The sequence below is a fragment of the Notechis scutatus genome, chromosome Z, assembly GCF_049901735.1.
Source record: "Notechis scutatus isolate UNSWTSFEM ecotype Mainland chromosome Z, rNotScu1.2, whole genome shotgun sequence".
NCBI lineage: Eukaryota > Metazoa > Chordata > Lepidosauria > Squamata > Elapidae > Notechis > Notechis scutatus.
The window spans coordinates 80,594,541-80,609,815 of NC_142025.1; the positions used below are offsets into that span (position 1 = coordinate 80,594,541).

The window sequence follows — 15,275 nt, forward strand, 5'->3', positions numbered from 1 at the left end:
AAACTCCATTTACTGAACTTTGTTTATGATACTGGACTTCGTTTTTGGATTATCCCTGGACTGATTGTATTGAATACTACCTGCTTTAACCATGTATGATTTAGACTGTTGGTTGGATTTTGTTTACCCGTTTACTGGAAGTAAAACCTACATTTTACTATTCAGTGTATCTGTATGCTGGTTGTGTGTTATTCCTCACCACTCTCACTATGTTTCCCTGAGTGCACTCATTCTCCTAACGGGCAATACCTCAACAAGCACCTTGCACTCAGAAGCAAATTAGCAGCTAATTCAACTCCTGTGAGAGAAGATAACATATGTGCAAATCTAGGCTTGCACATAAATATGCAGGTCGCTATATGTTGAACCAACTGATGCTTCTGGATACTTTCCAAAGGCAGCCCTTTGTAGAACATGTTGCAATAGTTAAGGCAGGAGGTGAATAGATATGGGTAACAACCAAAACCCACCTGGCTAGGACTACCACCTGCGTTTCAAGTAGAAGTTAAATACACATCAGGTCTGGCTGGATAGAGCAATTCTATCTAAGACCAAGATGGCCAAGATGGATAGAGCAATTCTATCCCAGACCAAGTTCTTGGACCAATGAACCTCAAACCCAGAGCCTTTCCATCATGCCAGGGTTCAGTTTTAGGCCATTGCTCCCTATTCAGCCCTTAACAGCTTCTGGACATTCCAAGAGGGAAGTCACAGCATCACTTAACTCATGACGGGCTCAGACATATTGTATACCTATGTGCCATCAGCATAATGATAATATCACAGCCCAGGATGGTAGATAATCTCACCCAACAACTTCTTGTAGTTATTGTTAAACAGAGATGGACATAGTACTGAGCTCAATGGAACCTTGCAAAGCAGGGAATGAAACCTGAACCTCTTGTTTCCTATCAAGACCAACTGAGAACCACCACCAAGGAAATAATTGAACCAAAAACAGCCCACAGCCACACATACCCAACCCCTAAAGCTGCTGCAGAATGATAACATGGTGGATGAAATCAAATGCCACTGAGAGGTCAAGTAGAGAGAGGATGGATGCATTGCCCCATCTCATCCCCACTAGAGTTCATAAAAAATGTAATCAATGCCATTTCAGTCCCATATCTAGACATGCATCCTGACTGGATAATCCATTTTATCCAATAACCTTTGGAGATGCAACACAACCATCTTCTCAACAATCTTCACCAGAAAGGGAAGTTGGAGATAGGATAAAAATTATCCAATAGAGTAGACCAGGAGTGTCAAACTCGATTTCATTGAGGGCCGCATCAGGATTGTGTTTGATCTCAGGGGCCTGTGATGGGCATGGTCAGGTGGGTGTGGCCAGCTCAATGTCACTCATGTTGGGGGCGCTTGTAGCAGCCCAAGCGCTCTGCCAGTAAAAATGGACTCCCAGCTCCATTTTCGGCTGCGACAGCCTTCTGCAACCCTCTGCCTGTGGCCCTCCCGAGCTCCATTTTCACTGGAAAAAGCACCATGGGGCAGTCCTTCACTGTTTCCAAGGGGGGCCCATGGGCCAGATCTAAGCACCCCCAGGTGGGATTGGCCCAGGGGCTTTTAGTTTGACACCTCTGGAGTAGACTATAGATATAGTCTCTTAAAAAGGCTAGGTCACCACCCCACTTCTCACAGAGAAGAATTAATCACCATCAGAACCAACTCGCATTTAACTTCCCAGGAAGCTTTTACACATCAGGAAGAGCCTGGATCGAAAACAACTATTACACAGGTGCTTGCACTCATATTCCACAGGTCCATTTCCTCAAGAGCCACAAGGTCAAACTGTTCCCAGATAACTGGGCAAGAACTTGAGTTGAGCAGATTGGTTTTGCAACACACTAATCTCTAATACATCATATTAAAAATATCTGCCACTGTAAAAACTCCTGTTTCAGCTTAATGTTTTCAAAAAATATTAGCCTTCCAATACTCAAAACAGATTTATACAGGTAACCCTTTACCATAACAGATTCTGTCCATTATAGTTGTAAGTTGTGAGAATCATAAAGTGGGTCATCCTGTGACTGACCGACCCAATTTTATGACCGTTTTTTGCAGTGGTCATTAAGCAAATCACCATGGTAGCTTTGTGAGTGTGGTTGTAAAATGAAGTCATTAAATAAACCCATTGTTTGCTATGGGGCACTTTGCTGAAAACTGGAATAATATGCATATCATTCTATATCAAAACAGTTTGATCATTTGATTTTCTGCAAAATATATGAACTACATTACATCGAAATATCATCAATTTTGTGCAAGTCACTGTAAGATTATAATAAAACTGTTCTTAAAGCTTGTATTAAATCAAGTGATGTTATAAAAGCATTCTACCAACTCTAATTATAGATGGATAAACATAATTATTTCCTTACCCAAATTCTCCCTGGAAACCTTCCAACTCATCCTTTTGCTCAGCTAGAGTAGATTCTAAATCCAAGTAGGTACCATTGTGAGACAACTGCAGTGCACAATCATCAAGCTGAAAAAGAATTTAACAATTTAGAAATCATTGTTGCAATGACACTTCTATCCAGCAAACCAACTTACATTAACACAGCAGCTAGGAAAAATGAAACTGTTACATTTTTTACTTGGCACTCTACGCTATCTACCCCCTCAGCAAATAATTTTAAAAATATTAAATTAGAAAGATTAGGGTAATTATAATTCCTACTATAGGACTAATTGTTTAATTGCGATTTAAGATACTTTTAAATATTTTTAAAGCAACACTTATTCATACAAATAAAATATTCTAACATGTGTATTAACATAATGATCTCAAACATTTATGAAGCTTTCTTAAATGAAAAATACAAAGAAATAGAGGAAAAGAATAGGGATCTTTCAAGAAAATTGGAAATATCAAGTTTTAGATGGACATGACAAAGCACAAAAATGATAGGGACCTAACAGAAGCAGAAGAGATTAAGAAGAGATAGCAAGAATACATAGAAGAACTATACAAGAAAGATCTTAATGTCCCTGATAACCACAATGGTGTGATCACTGATCTCGAGCCAAACATCCTGGAGTATAAAGTCAAGTGGGCCTTAAGAAATATTACCAACAGCAAAGTTAGAGGTGATGATATTCTAGCTGAGCTACTGAGAAACCTATCTATATGTGAGTCAAAAGGCAATAGTTGGAACTGAACATGGAACAACTGATTAGTTCAAAATAGGCAAAGGAACACAAGGCTATGCATTGTTACCCTGCTTATTTAACTTGCATGCAGAGTACATGTTGGACTGACTCACAAGCCAGGAGTAAGATTGCCAAGAGAAATATAAAAAACTTCAGATATGCAGACAATACTAGTCTAATGGCAAAAAGTGTAGAGGAGCTAAAGAGACTCTTGATAAGGGTAAAAGCGGAGAATGCAAGAAGATGGTTTGAAACTCAACATTTAAAAAATTAAGATTATAGCATCCAGTCCCTTTATTTCAAACAGAAAGGGAGAAAATGGAAGCAGAGACAGTTTTTATTTTATCTGGAGTGGGGATGGGGCTCTAAGATAATTGCAGATGGTGACTGCAGCTATGAAAGAGGCTTGCTCCTTGGGAGGAAAGCTACGGGAAACCAAAACAGCAAAAAGGACCTTGACAACAAAGGTCTGTATAATCAAAGCTATGGTTTTCCTAGTAGTAATGTATGGCTGTGAGTTGGACCCTAAGGAAGGCTGAATATTTGATGCTTTTCAATTGTGGTGCTGGAGAAGACTGTTAAGAATCCTTTGAGAATCCGATCTTACTACTGCCAGACCAAAACAGTCAATCCTAAAAGAAATCAGCCCTGACTGTTCTTTGGAAGGACAAATACTGAAGCTGAAATATTTTGGCCATCTAATGATAAGAGGGGACTCATTGGAAAAGACCCTGATGTTGGGAAAGACTGAAGGCAAAAGGAGAAAGGATAGATGAGATGGTTAGATAGTGTCAATGACGCAATGAACATGAATTCCAGAAGACAGAGGAACCTGGTGCGCTGTGATCCATGGGGTGACGAAGAATCATACACAACTTAGAGATTGAATATTTCCATTACTAAGCAAGACAGTTGTTAATTACATTTTTCCCCATTTTACAATCTTTGCTGCCACAATTGTTAAATGAATCACTGCAGTTGTTGTTCTGACCTACGCTTCCTCAGAAAGCACTAAGCAGACTTTTTGTCTCGGCAAAACCCCTTTTATTAAACAAAGATGAATTTATTGCATTCACATTCACCCAAAGGTCTGGCAAACAGTCTTTCAAGGGTGTAATTCGGAGCACAGACCTTATCTAGCCTGGAGAGCTGCCAAGTGAATATTTTCAAAGGCAGTGCTGACAAGGAAGGACTCTGCACAGAGTCTCTGAGATGCACAGACAGATCTTCACACTGTTGCAACGAACAAATTGTTTCCTGCAAAAGCCTTTGCTCCTCTTTTAATCCCTATGGGAGGGGCTATTGACTATTCATCTGTGGCCTTACTCCCACATCAACCCTTAGTTCATAATTGTTCTTTTCTTTTGGAAGATCTGCACATGCGCAGGCTGGGAACTGACTCCAGCAGATCCCCCACCTCACTACTGTTCGACTCTGAAGGCAGCTGATAACTGCCAGACTGCTCTGGCCCCATTTCTGCCTCTGATGCAGAGCCTTCCTCCAAGCCTTCCTCAGCCTCCAGGACTGGCTCATATTCCTCCCCAACCTCCTCACTGTCCGACTATGCTGCCAGCTTTGCTAGCCATCAGAGGGCCACAACAGTTGTTAAGTTAGTAACAGTTAAGTGAACCTGGCTTCACCATTGACTTTAATTGTCAGAAGTTCATAAAAGTGATCATATGATCTTAGGACACTGTAACCCTAATAAATATGAGCTAGTTGCCAAGCCTCCCAATTTTGAACACAACCATGTGGATGATGCAACAGTTGTATAAAAATTGGTCCTAAGTCACTTTTTTTAGTGTCATTTTAACTAAACGAATGGTTTTTAAGTCCAGGACTACCTGTGTTAATATGAGGCCAGCTGGCTGCATACAGCCTCCAAACTGTTGTAGGTAGCCCCCATTAACAAATTACAAAGAGAAAACTCTTAAATACAGTACTTGTATTTAGTGAAATAGTGCCTCTGAATCAGGTTTGATTCCTGGTGATTTCACAGCCACTGTATGTGCAGTTTCTGTACAGCATTGTACAGAAGTGACTCACCAGTGCTTTCTTCTGAAAAGATTTTGACTTTGAAGTCTAGCATGTGGCCTTGGAATTCAACTGACTCTCCTAACCAAATACTAACAAGGCCAATCCTACTTAGTTTTCAAACCCACATAACATCCACTACTGACACCATTGCATTTAATTACATGTACTCATTTGGGTCCGAACGCCTCCCCTTTTATGATATCTAGTATACAATTGAAAGATGAAACATGGCCCCTGTCCTGAAAAAAAGTATATACCTCACTGTTTTAGCTATTAGTTGGGTCTTCCCATAATATGAAGTCATAATTCAGACAAAGAAAGGCTCTTATTTATTTAAGGATCTCATGTGGAATTTGTCAATTTATAAATAGTTTGGGCCTTATTAAGCTATAAGATAATTTTACATAACTGAAAAAGAAGTCAGTCTCCTAATTTTAAGGAATGGATCTTGAAGACTTAGTTTGTTTTTCTACTTTTGTAAAGTCTCTATGGTCTAAAAATAAGATGATGACATAGGTTGTTGTATCATCGAGATTTAATTATCAGTTTAACAACTAAATTAATTGCATATAGATATTGGTACTCATTGTATGGATCTTTTTCCCCTTCTTGTTGTGTTTAGTTTATTTAACTAATACAAGGCACTTAGGTATTTTATTACTACTTAAGGTAAACATTTTTTCCATTCTAACACTTTAACAAGACTTTTTTCTGAAGTGTTTTAAAAGCAGTAATTCAATGAAGGAGAAACTCAGTTCACCAAAATGTGTTGATTTACTGCCACAGTTCAGATGTTTTATAGATTTTATAGCTATAAATGGCAAAACAAATAATTAATAATCAAAATATTACATTAACTAATTAAATTTAATATTGATACCAATGACTACATTGAAAATGCTCATGTCAGTGAAAGCCAGATTTTTACTAGCTTCTGCAAGGCCATTGATGTCCAACTGTATTGTTACCAGGGCCCCAAATCCCTTTTGGGGAAAATGCAAAATACCTCTACACTAGAAAGGTTTCTTAACTTTAGAACATTCTCTCAAACATGTTTTTAAATTTGATATTTGAATCTCTTTTGTAATTTTAATTGGCCAAAGCAATTTAAACATCAGTGTTGCTCCTGGTTTGTGTATAGTTTCTATCTTTTTGTTTACCTTTGTTGGCTTAAATTGCTATTTAACTGTATTAAATATAATCAGATTCCATGCTGGTAGAATTAATATATTCATGCTTTTGTGTACCATCTTAGAATTGATTCAAATGAAGGATATAGCTATAGATATGGCTATGGGAACTTAAAAGCAAATGCTGTAGTGCTATACACAAATATCCTGTATGTCAGATTTCAAGGAGATTGGGTAATAATATTCGTCTAAAACTGTGAATAGAATTGGGAATTTCTGTGAACAGAAATGTGGATCACACCATGAATATAAGAATTCATAAGAAGCAACCTAGCCTGCTACACTTCTATCAATGCTCCCAAATACACAAGGCCAACACATCTCATTTGATGCCCAGTTTGTTTGTTACCAGGGGTCCCAACAAGCAAACATAGCCAGAGAACATACAAAAAAACTTAGAATATTTGCTCCTCTCTGAGATGTTTCCATCAACTCCCCACTACAGTGCCTTCAAAGAAGCAATGACCTAAGAATAGAAGCTGAAATTATGGTTTCATGTCCCAGCACTTTTTACATTCATAGATCTAGAATGAGCTAAAGTATCTCTGGCAGAAGTATTACTCAACATACCTGATCTAACCAAATACACCAGAAAAGAGTAAGCCTTGCTACATGAAATGTGACACGATAGCAGTGTTCCAATGTTTGAGGGGCTGCCACGAAGAAGAGGGGCTCAACCTATTTTCCAAAGCACCAGAATGCAAGACAAGAAACAATGAATGGAAATCGATCAAGGAGAGAAGCAACCTAGAACTAAAGAGAAAATTCCTAACAGTGAGAATAATTAACCAGTGGGATGGCTTGCCTTCAGAAGTTGTGAGTGCTCCCATCACTGGAGGCTTTTAAGAAGAGACTGGACAGCCACTTGTCTGGAATAGTATAAGATTTCCTGCTTAATTGGGCATTTAATTGCTTCCTGAACACTATCTTATAAACTTTTGCTGCTTATCATGAAAATAACTTGTAATTTAATCTATCTGTATTCTTTTAAACAAATATTTTGTTTTTGCAATTTCAAAGTTTCAACACCTGTCTATGCTGCACACTTGAAAAAACCAGATGAAAACATGGAACTGTTGTTGAAGAACATCCAGTACACCAAGTACAACTGGAATATCTGTAAAGATCTAAAAGAAATGGTTCTGCTGCTTGGAATGCAGGTCAAATATACCAAGTACTGTTGTTACATATACAAATGGGACAGTCATACAAGAAGGTAGCATGACATTAAAGCAAAATGGCTACTTTGAAAGAGCTGAAGAAGCTTCTTGGATGAGAAGCGAAACTTCTTCAATGAAAAACCAGAAAGTCTAGTTGCGTCTTGAAAAAGCATCTTTGGGACAACCATGACTTGTATAACTGAGAATTTCCATAGACACTTTGAAAGAATTTGGTTCCGGTAAAAGAAAAATGTGTTACATGAATCATTTATTGACCCACAAAGATACTTTTGCTTCAGATCTCATAAGACTAATTTTTAAAAAATGCGAAAACAGTGAACAAAGAAAGTCAACGTTTTCATTATTTGAGACAGATGTTTCCAATAACTAAGTGAACATCAAGAAGAACAATTGTTAATCCACATATCAGACTTATCATCAAGGACAAGCATATGAAAACTGTTAGTGGGGCCAGAGAAAATCACCTAAATGCATTCAAGGATTCAAGCATTCACTGAGAATTTTCTTGGCAGGAAGAGAGCACCAAACTACATTCAGCTGGTTGACAAACTTATAGTACAAGATCATAAAGTGCAATATCAATGAGGATTCATTTTCTGAATTCAGTCTTCCTCAAAAATTCTAGGTGCAATCAATAACAAACATGGTAAAAGGTTTCACCAAGACACTGCCACAATGGAAAATTGATATGGGGACAACTGAAATCCATCAATGCTGGCTAACTATTATTGCACACCTCCTCTTCATCCAGGGAGGAATGGAGAAGAGAGCAACGTGGGCTGCGTGGCTTATGAAGGGAGGAAAGGCCCTTGATACTCTACATTAGGCACACCTGGGAAGAGTTTAAAAGAGATGCAAGCTGAGAGCAGCTTTGCTGGGAACAAACGTGAATTTATCTTATGTTGACTGTGATTATCTGCGTTCCTGGAATCCTTCCAACTGGGTTGATTTACTGTCCTTCCTTCACATCTTGAATTCCTTTTCTTGCCCTGCTGGATTAATTACCTCATTTTGCCTTGATTGGACTTATAAAGTTTTTATTGACAACGTTTTGGACTTAATTCAACAGCCAAAGGCTGTTCCTGGGAGAGTTTTTCTCCAGACCAGAAGGTAACCAGGACATTGGGGGAAAAGTTGGAGCTAATAAAGGCTAATACAATCAAATAATAAATTTGACTGTATTGCCTTTGTGCCACGCCCCGGGTCATCACAGATATGGAGTACAAACAAAAAGTCAGCAGCAAAGCACTTTTGGTCCAGTTGAAGTCATGCAACTAGTTGAAAACATGTGATTCAATACAATATAGTCACTTAAAGTTAATTTCATATTTCTCAAGATTCCAACATGATATAGTCATTTTGAAATTATGTATGTTTCATTTGAAGAGGTTTATTGTAATCAATGAAAGATTTTCATGAAGGAAAACATTTGAAAAAATTATTATCAATTGTTTTAGGTAAGGCATGATTCTCTGACCATGCTTATTGCATTTCACTGGCTATATTTCACTACAGCATTTGGGCAAGCTGTCAGGACTCTAACATGCACCCCCATTCAAACCATAAGTCTCTAGCCGCATCTCTCAGAGTAAAAAAAAGATTGATTTATTAAGAGTTGACATGTCGGCGTTTCCTGGTTGCAGCCGACTTTGACACATCATTCATTTCACCCTTGACTCTGGTTTTCTCCCCACCCCCTGGTTGTATATTCGCCAATGTGAGATATCCATAGTCAAGAGTCATCAATCATGCTCTCCAGTAATAATTATGCACTCCAGAAGCTTCGGTTGCCAAAGTGATTATCTGAAGCATTTAAGGAATGCACTGCTTTCCCCCCTCCCTTTCTGTTGACAACTAAAAAGACCAAAGAAGTATTTTTAGTTGACATTCAGCTCCCCTCACTTCTTGAAGGTTACCTGTACAACACAAAAAGAAAACAAATTTATTGCAGGTCTAGAACTTAGGGTTACAAACCACACCCCAGGTTTGGGTGGAACCTCATCACAAGGTGATTGGCTTGGACTCTTTATCCAAGATGCCTCTGATAAGGGGTAGCCCTTCCACTTGATTAAATATTGGAGTTGTCTCCTGTGCCACCTCGAATTGAGGATTCGCTGCACCTCATAATGGGTTTGGCCCCCTATGACCACCGGGGCCTGGGGGTTCACAAGGTGGTGGCCTCAGGGTTGATCCCACCACGGGTTTTAAGAGGCTACTATGGAATACTGGGTGCATTTTCTCTAACAACTGGGGCACTTCAGTTGCATAGTGACTGGATTGATGACTATTATGGGGAAAGGTCCCATGAACTTTGGCCCAACTTCTTACTAGGGAGCCTTAACCTCAAGTATTTGGTGTAGAGGTAGACCTTCTCCCCCATCTGGAATGGCGAGCCCAGGTGTTTGTCTGCCTGTCTCTTATAGCTTTGTGCCACTTTTGCCAGTGCCTTTTTTACATTCTCCCAAGTTGCTTTCAGCGTTGACATCCAATCAGTCAGGCTGACTGAGAAGGGGGAATCCCTTGGATACTCAGGTATTGGTACGAAGTCCATGCCACTCACTACTTTGAAGGGGGTTAGTCCCGTGCTACTTTGAACAGCACTATTGTACACGACCTCCACAAAAGGCAGGAGGTCCTGCCAATTGGATTGCTGATAATTTACATAGCACCTCAGATACTGTTTTACCATGGCGTTCAGTCTCTCTTCCCCCTATTGGTGCTTGGATGAAAAACCAAGCTAAGGCCCTGGGACAACCCAATAGTTCGCAGAAACTCCCTCCAAAATTTGGCTGTGAACTGGACTCCTCTGTCTGAGATAATTCTCCGTGGCACTCCATGTAGTCAGTAGATGTGTTTCAAAAACAGCTTGGCTAACTGGTGGGCTAAGGGTAGCCTGCTGCACAGTATGAAATGTGCCTGTTTGGAAAATAAGTCTATTACAGTCCAGATCACTGTGTTTCTTCCACTTTTCAGTAACACAACTACTAAATCCATTGTGATCTCCTCCCACGGCCTTGTTGGTTCCGCAACCGTCTGTAGCAATCTGGGGGGATTTCCTGGTCATTTTGTCACTGCAGGGCAAATGGTGCAACTCTTTACATAACTGTCCATGTCTTTCTTTATGCCAGGCCATCAGAATTACCTTCGAACCAAATATAAAGTCTTTAAGAACACAAAGTGGACTGCCGGTTTGGCGTCGTGGCTCCTCTGAAGGACTAGAGAACATAGGAATTCTGGGACGTAGAGTTTTGCTCCTCTCCGGGCTAGGTCATCTCTTTTCGTTAAGAAGTGTTGATTGTTCCAGAACCAACGATCTGCTAGCAGTTCGGGTTTTAATTTTGGTCTTCTTTGGTCTCTTTAGTTGTCCCAAGGCTTGCTAAACCCTTGTTTTATGATTCGTTAAGGAAGCAGGCTTCCTTTGAATATAATAGAATCATAGAGTTGGAAAGAGTTGGACCACTTAAAATGGCCGCTCATTTCATGCAGTGGAGGATTTGCTCCCCCGAAATGGCCATCCGCTCATGCTGTGGCTTCTGTGATGGTGGTCGCTCCTTAGGCCGCTAAGAGCCCCGAGCGACAATTTGTCAGTTGGAAAGAGCAGTCTCCGTAAAAAGTAATCAGCTGGCTGGCGCTTTTTATTGCTTTTGCCGATTGTTCACAATCGCAGCTGCTCGCGAGGGAAAGGCTGTGGGGGAGGTTGATGGATGTTTCCCTTAATTGCCTTCCTTGATGCTAGAATGTCAAGTCCTTGGCGTTGCAGGAGAGCGGAGCCCTGCTCTCTTGAAGACACAGCTGCTTGGATCCCCGGGAGCTGTGTTTAAAGCTGTATTTGCTTTTTTTGAAGAGTTTGAATGGTAGAACTATCACAGTGCTTTCAGAGACACAGCTTACTGACTAAAAGAAGCTGAGTCAAAGCTGGGGAGACTCCCAGGGGTTGGCCTTTTATATACAAGAACAGACTCAGCTTAATGACATCATCAGGAGTCTAACCCATCCTGGGCTCTCGCAACAGCATGGAGGAGAAAGAAGCCATTCATGCCACTGTAGTATCCAATTAAGCATCTTCAACAAATGGTTGTCTAGTGAACACATCCAGTGAAAGGTGCCCAGTACTGTTCTGGTTCACTTGTTCCAGGACTGTTCTGTTTGGGTTTTTTGTTTTTTGTAATGTTCTATCAGAATGTGCCTTCCTGTAATTTAAATCCCTAAATTTATGTTCTGAATTATGAAACAATGGAGAAATTGTTTTGAACTTCTGCTGCACAATAAGTTCTATAACTTCCTCTCAAAATCTTCTCACAGCTAAATATTTTGAAGCCCCTTAGTCTCTCTACATGGGACTTAGGTTTCACCTAAGGTCAACCTTCTCAGATTGTTTGGTGTTCCAATTTGTTTGCTCCTTCTTAAAAGTCTAGTGCCCAGAACTGAACACAATACTCAAGCCAGGATTCTAATTAATGCAGGTAAAGTAAAATAATTATTTCTCTGTGATTTAAAACTATAACACTTCTAATACAATCTAAAAATGCAATCCTTTTTAATAATTTCATATCGCTATCTCATATTCAGTTTGCTACTATTTCAAAATTCTATCAAAATGACCATTAACAAACCAGGTAATTCACAGCATATACCTATGCTCTTCTAAATGAAGCACTTGCATTGGTTTGTTATGTCAGCCTATTTCTTTAATCTAACAATACTATTTTGAATATGCTTTTTCTTCTAATAAACTTTCCTTCTACTTCCTCATCCAAATTATTAATGCAAATGTTGAAGAGGGGCCAGTATAATATTCCCTGATCACATTTGCATCAATGTGATGCTTCAGTCCTACCATTCTACCTACTTTTCACAAATTGCATGATACTTAGCCTGATACTGGTGAAGAGGAACCAAAAGAAGAGCTGAATAGTTCTGCCTTTTCTTTACTATTAACATTTGCTGTATTCCATGACCAGATATAATCATTATTATAATTATTATAATTCCAGTTCATATTCTGGTCCTTTTTATTTTCTGTATGTGACCCTTTTGGTTTTCAAAATTTCACTAAGCTTTTTGTAGTCACTATAGCTTCTTTTGCTGTCATCCTTTTCTCCTCTCACCCCACTGGAACTATTTGCAATTGTCCTTTTAGCTTTTTAAAGAACTCAAAAGCATGTTGAGTTTGTTTTCCTATTACTTCCTTTTGCTGTGTGTTAGGAATAACATTGGTTATCTAACTTAGTTTGGATAAAAATAATATATATAAACTATGTTAGTGAGTTTAAGTGTATGTATCACTTTAAACTGTAAACCAAGTATTTTGGGTGCGGTTGTAAAATCACCATAAGAGGGAGCAAGAGAGCTCACTGTTTCCCTGGCTTTTACTGGAATGCTGACAATGATAGATTGATGGTGATAACTGCGTGTTTGCTGAGAGAAGAAAAGGGGTTTGATTTTTCTTCATATCTCTGACTGCAAAAGAGATATATCACTGGACTGATTGATTGTAAGTTTAATGAACTCTTTTTCGACACTGGACTTTGCAAACTGAATAAACCCCGGACTGACTGAACTTAGCGTATGACATATGGACTGTTTTGACTATGCTATAACTCTTGCTGGAATAAAAACTATTTAACTTGCACAGTGTATCTGTCTTACTGAGTGTAAGCTACTACTACGTTTTGTCTCACATATCTGCCTGTCTGCTAGACTGCCGTTGCACGTTCTGCTAGGGTGTATATCCCTAACACTGTGGGTATTAAATATTGTCGCCTTGAATTTACTAAAATTATTTTTTAAAGTCAAAATATGTCTCTAACACATGATGCTTTAGCTTGACTTAAAATCAAGAACATCACTATTAATTACTTTCTCATATGTTCTTAGTGTTAGCATTTCTATTTTTGCAACTAAGTGTTCCACAAAGATTAATAACAAGTCAAGAATAGCTGGATCTCAATAGCAGAGAATATATATAGTTCAAGATTAAACTGTGGAGTCCATGGTGCTCTCTGAGCTTGGTTATTTGCTGGCAAATGTTTCATTACTCAACAAGCAAACATCATCATTGTTAAGTTTGGAATTTCCTTCCTTTTCTTTTTTACTAAGAAAAGAGACTACATCTCTACCAAAACTGGCAGAGCAAGCTACTAAATATACTAGTCAACAAGGAGAAAGCCTTGGAAATGAAAGTAGCTTAATTTGACCAGAATTAGATCACTAATAAAGGAAAATCAAGTCTGAAGTATTAATTAGTTCCAGTTTCCAAGATACAGCTTCAGGTTAAAATTATATCAAAACAATTCAAAATTACAAGGGTATATGCAATTATGCTCCATAACTTTTCTGCAAAATGTGTTATAGCAATGAGAGTGGTGCCACACCAATCATTATAAATTTATCTTTTTATTGATACCAATAACATAACTTTCCATTCATTTATTGGTTTTTCATGTAACACTTGAATATTTTTGGCATGAAAAACTGACAAGCTCTAACATCAGATAAAATGACAAGTTTCCATCTTTATTTGGTATCTAAAGTGCATTTTTTGACTTATCTCTTTTGAACTGCAGTAGGATCATACTTGGGGAGATTCCAGCAGTAATCAGCAAGCATGGACAGACTCCATCTCCCTTGGTATCTTTTTGCCGTGCCTGCAATATCCTGGTGGAATCTGTTCTCATACTCATCATTCACTGCCCCACAGTTCAAAGGAAAATTGTCTAAATGCTAGTATAAGAAGTGAATTTTCAGTGACATGTTTGCACCAAGTGCTTTATAGCACTTAAGCAAATTTTCCATGTGTTTTTCATAGTCTTGCTGTTCTGAAAGTGAAGATAAATTTATACACTTTCATGTAGTACCATTTTCACTGTTCTACCTTGCTTTACCGAGAAGTTACAAGGCATCACAATCATTAGATATTTCCATCCACATAGGCAAATATACTCGCCTGTGTATAAATCTTTATTGTGAAATATCTTGAAAACTTTAGCCAACCAGCACCTTTTTTCTAATTTGTCTAATCAAAATATGTAAAATTAGCACACTAATTTCCCCAAATTTGTAGACTAGTGATATAAAAAGAGAGTAAACCCCACATTTACTTGCACTGGCTGGAAACACTTGCAAACAATCAAGCTCAGATAGAGCAGGAGTTGATATTATTTTGCTTTCTTTTAAACTACTCTGACTTAATTTTTCCAAAGTCTAACAAAGTCCAAACAACTTTGAACATAGTAAAAAAGCTCTAAGAATGGTGGAACTCAAAGGGAGATTTCTTTCCAAAGTACAGTGGGAAGATGCTTTAACCCACATCCGATCTCCCATCCCATTTTCCTACAGTCAAATAATTACATATTATGGAACTGCTTCTATATTTCCATTCAAAATAAAAATACTAATATTGAATAACCTTTTTCATATAATTAAAATCTTGGGCAAAAACACACTGTCCTTATTTTAAAGCTAGAAAATGTGGTAAATGAAAGCAAGGTTAAGGGAACTAATGAAAAAAAATCTGGATTTAAATACTTCTTTCAATCGATTTTGATGAATCTAGATTTCATTATTTTATGATTGAAGTTTTTAACCAGGATTCATAAACATAATTTTAATTACTTAATAATCAGTTAATAGGAAAATAAAATTCTGTGTCCATTTTTCTCACAAATTTAATTCTTATCCTTGAATCTAT

General features: G+C 38.3%; 1 protein-coding gene across 10 annotated transcripts in view; it reads right to left on the reverse strand.

The window, feature by feature from the left end:
* Positions 1-15,275, reverse strand: part of FHOD3 (formin homology 2 domain containing 3) — a 268,815-nt gene that overhangs the window by 239,573 nt on the left and 13,967 nt on the right. For all 10 annotated transcript variants that reach the window (XM_026678282.2, XM_087946239.1, XM_026678281.2 and 7 more), the window contains exon 2: positions 2,403-2,509. In XM_026678282.2, coding sequence (XP_026534067.1) covers positions 2,403-2,509 — 107 coding nt within the window. The remainder of the gene's footprint in view (positions 1-2,402; positions 2,510-15,275) is intronic.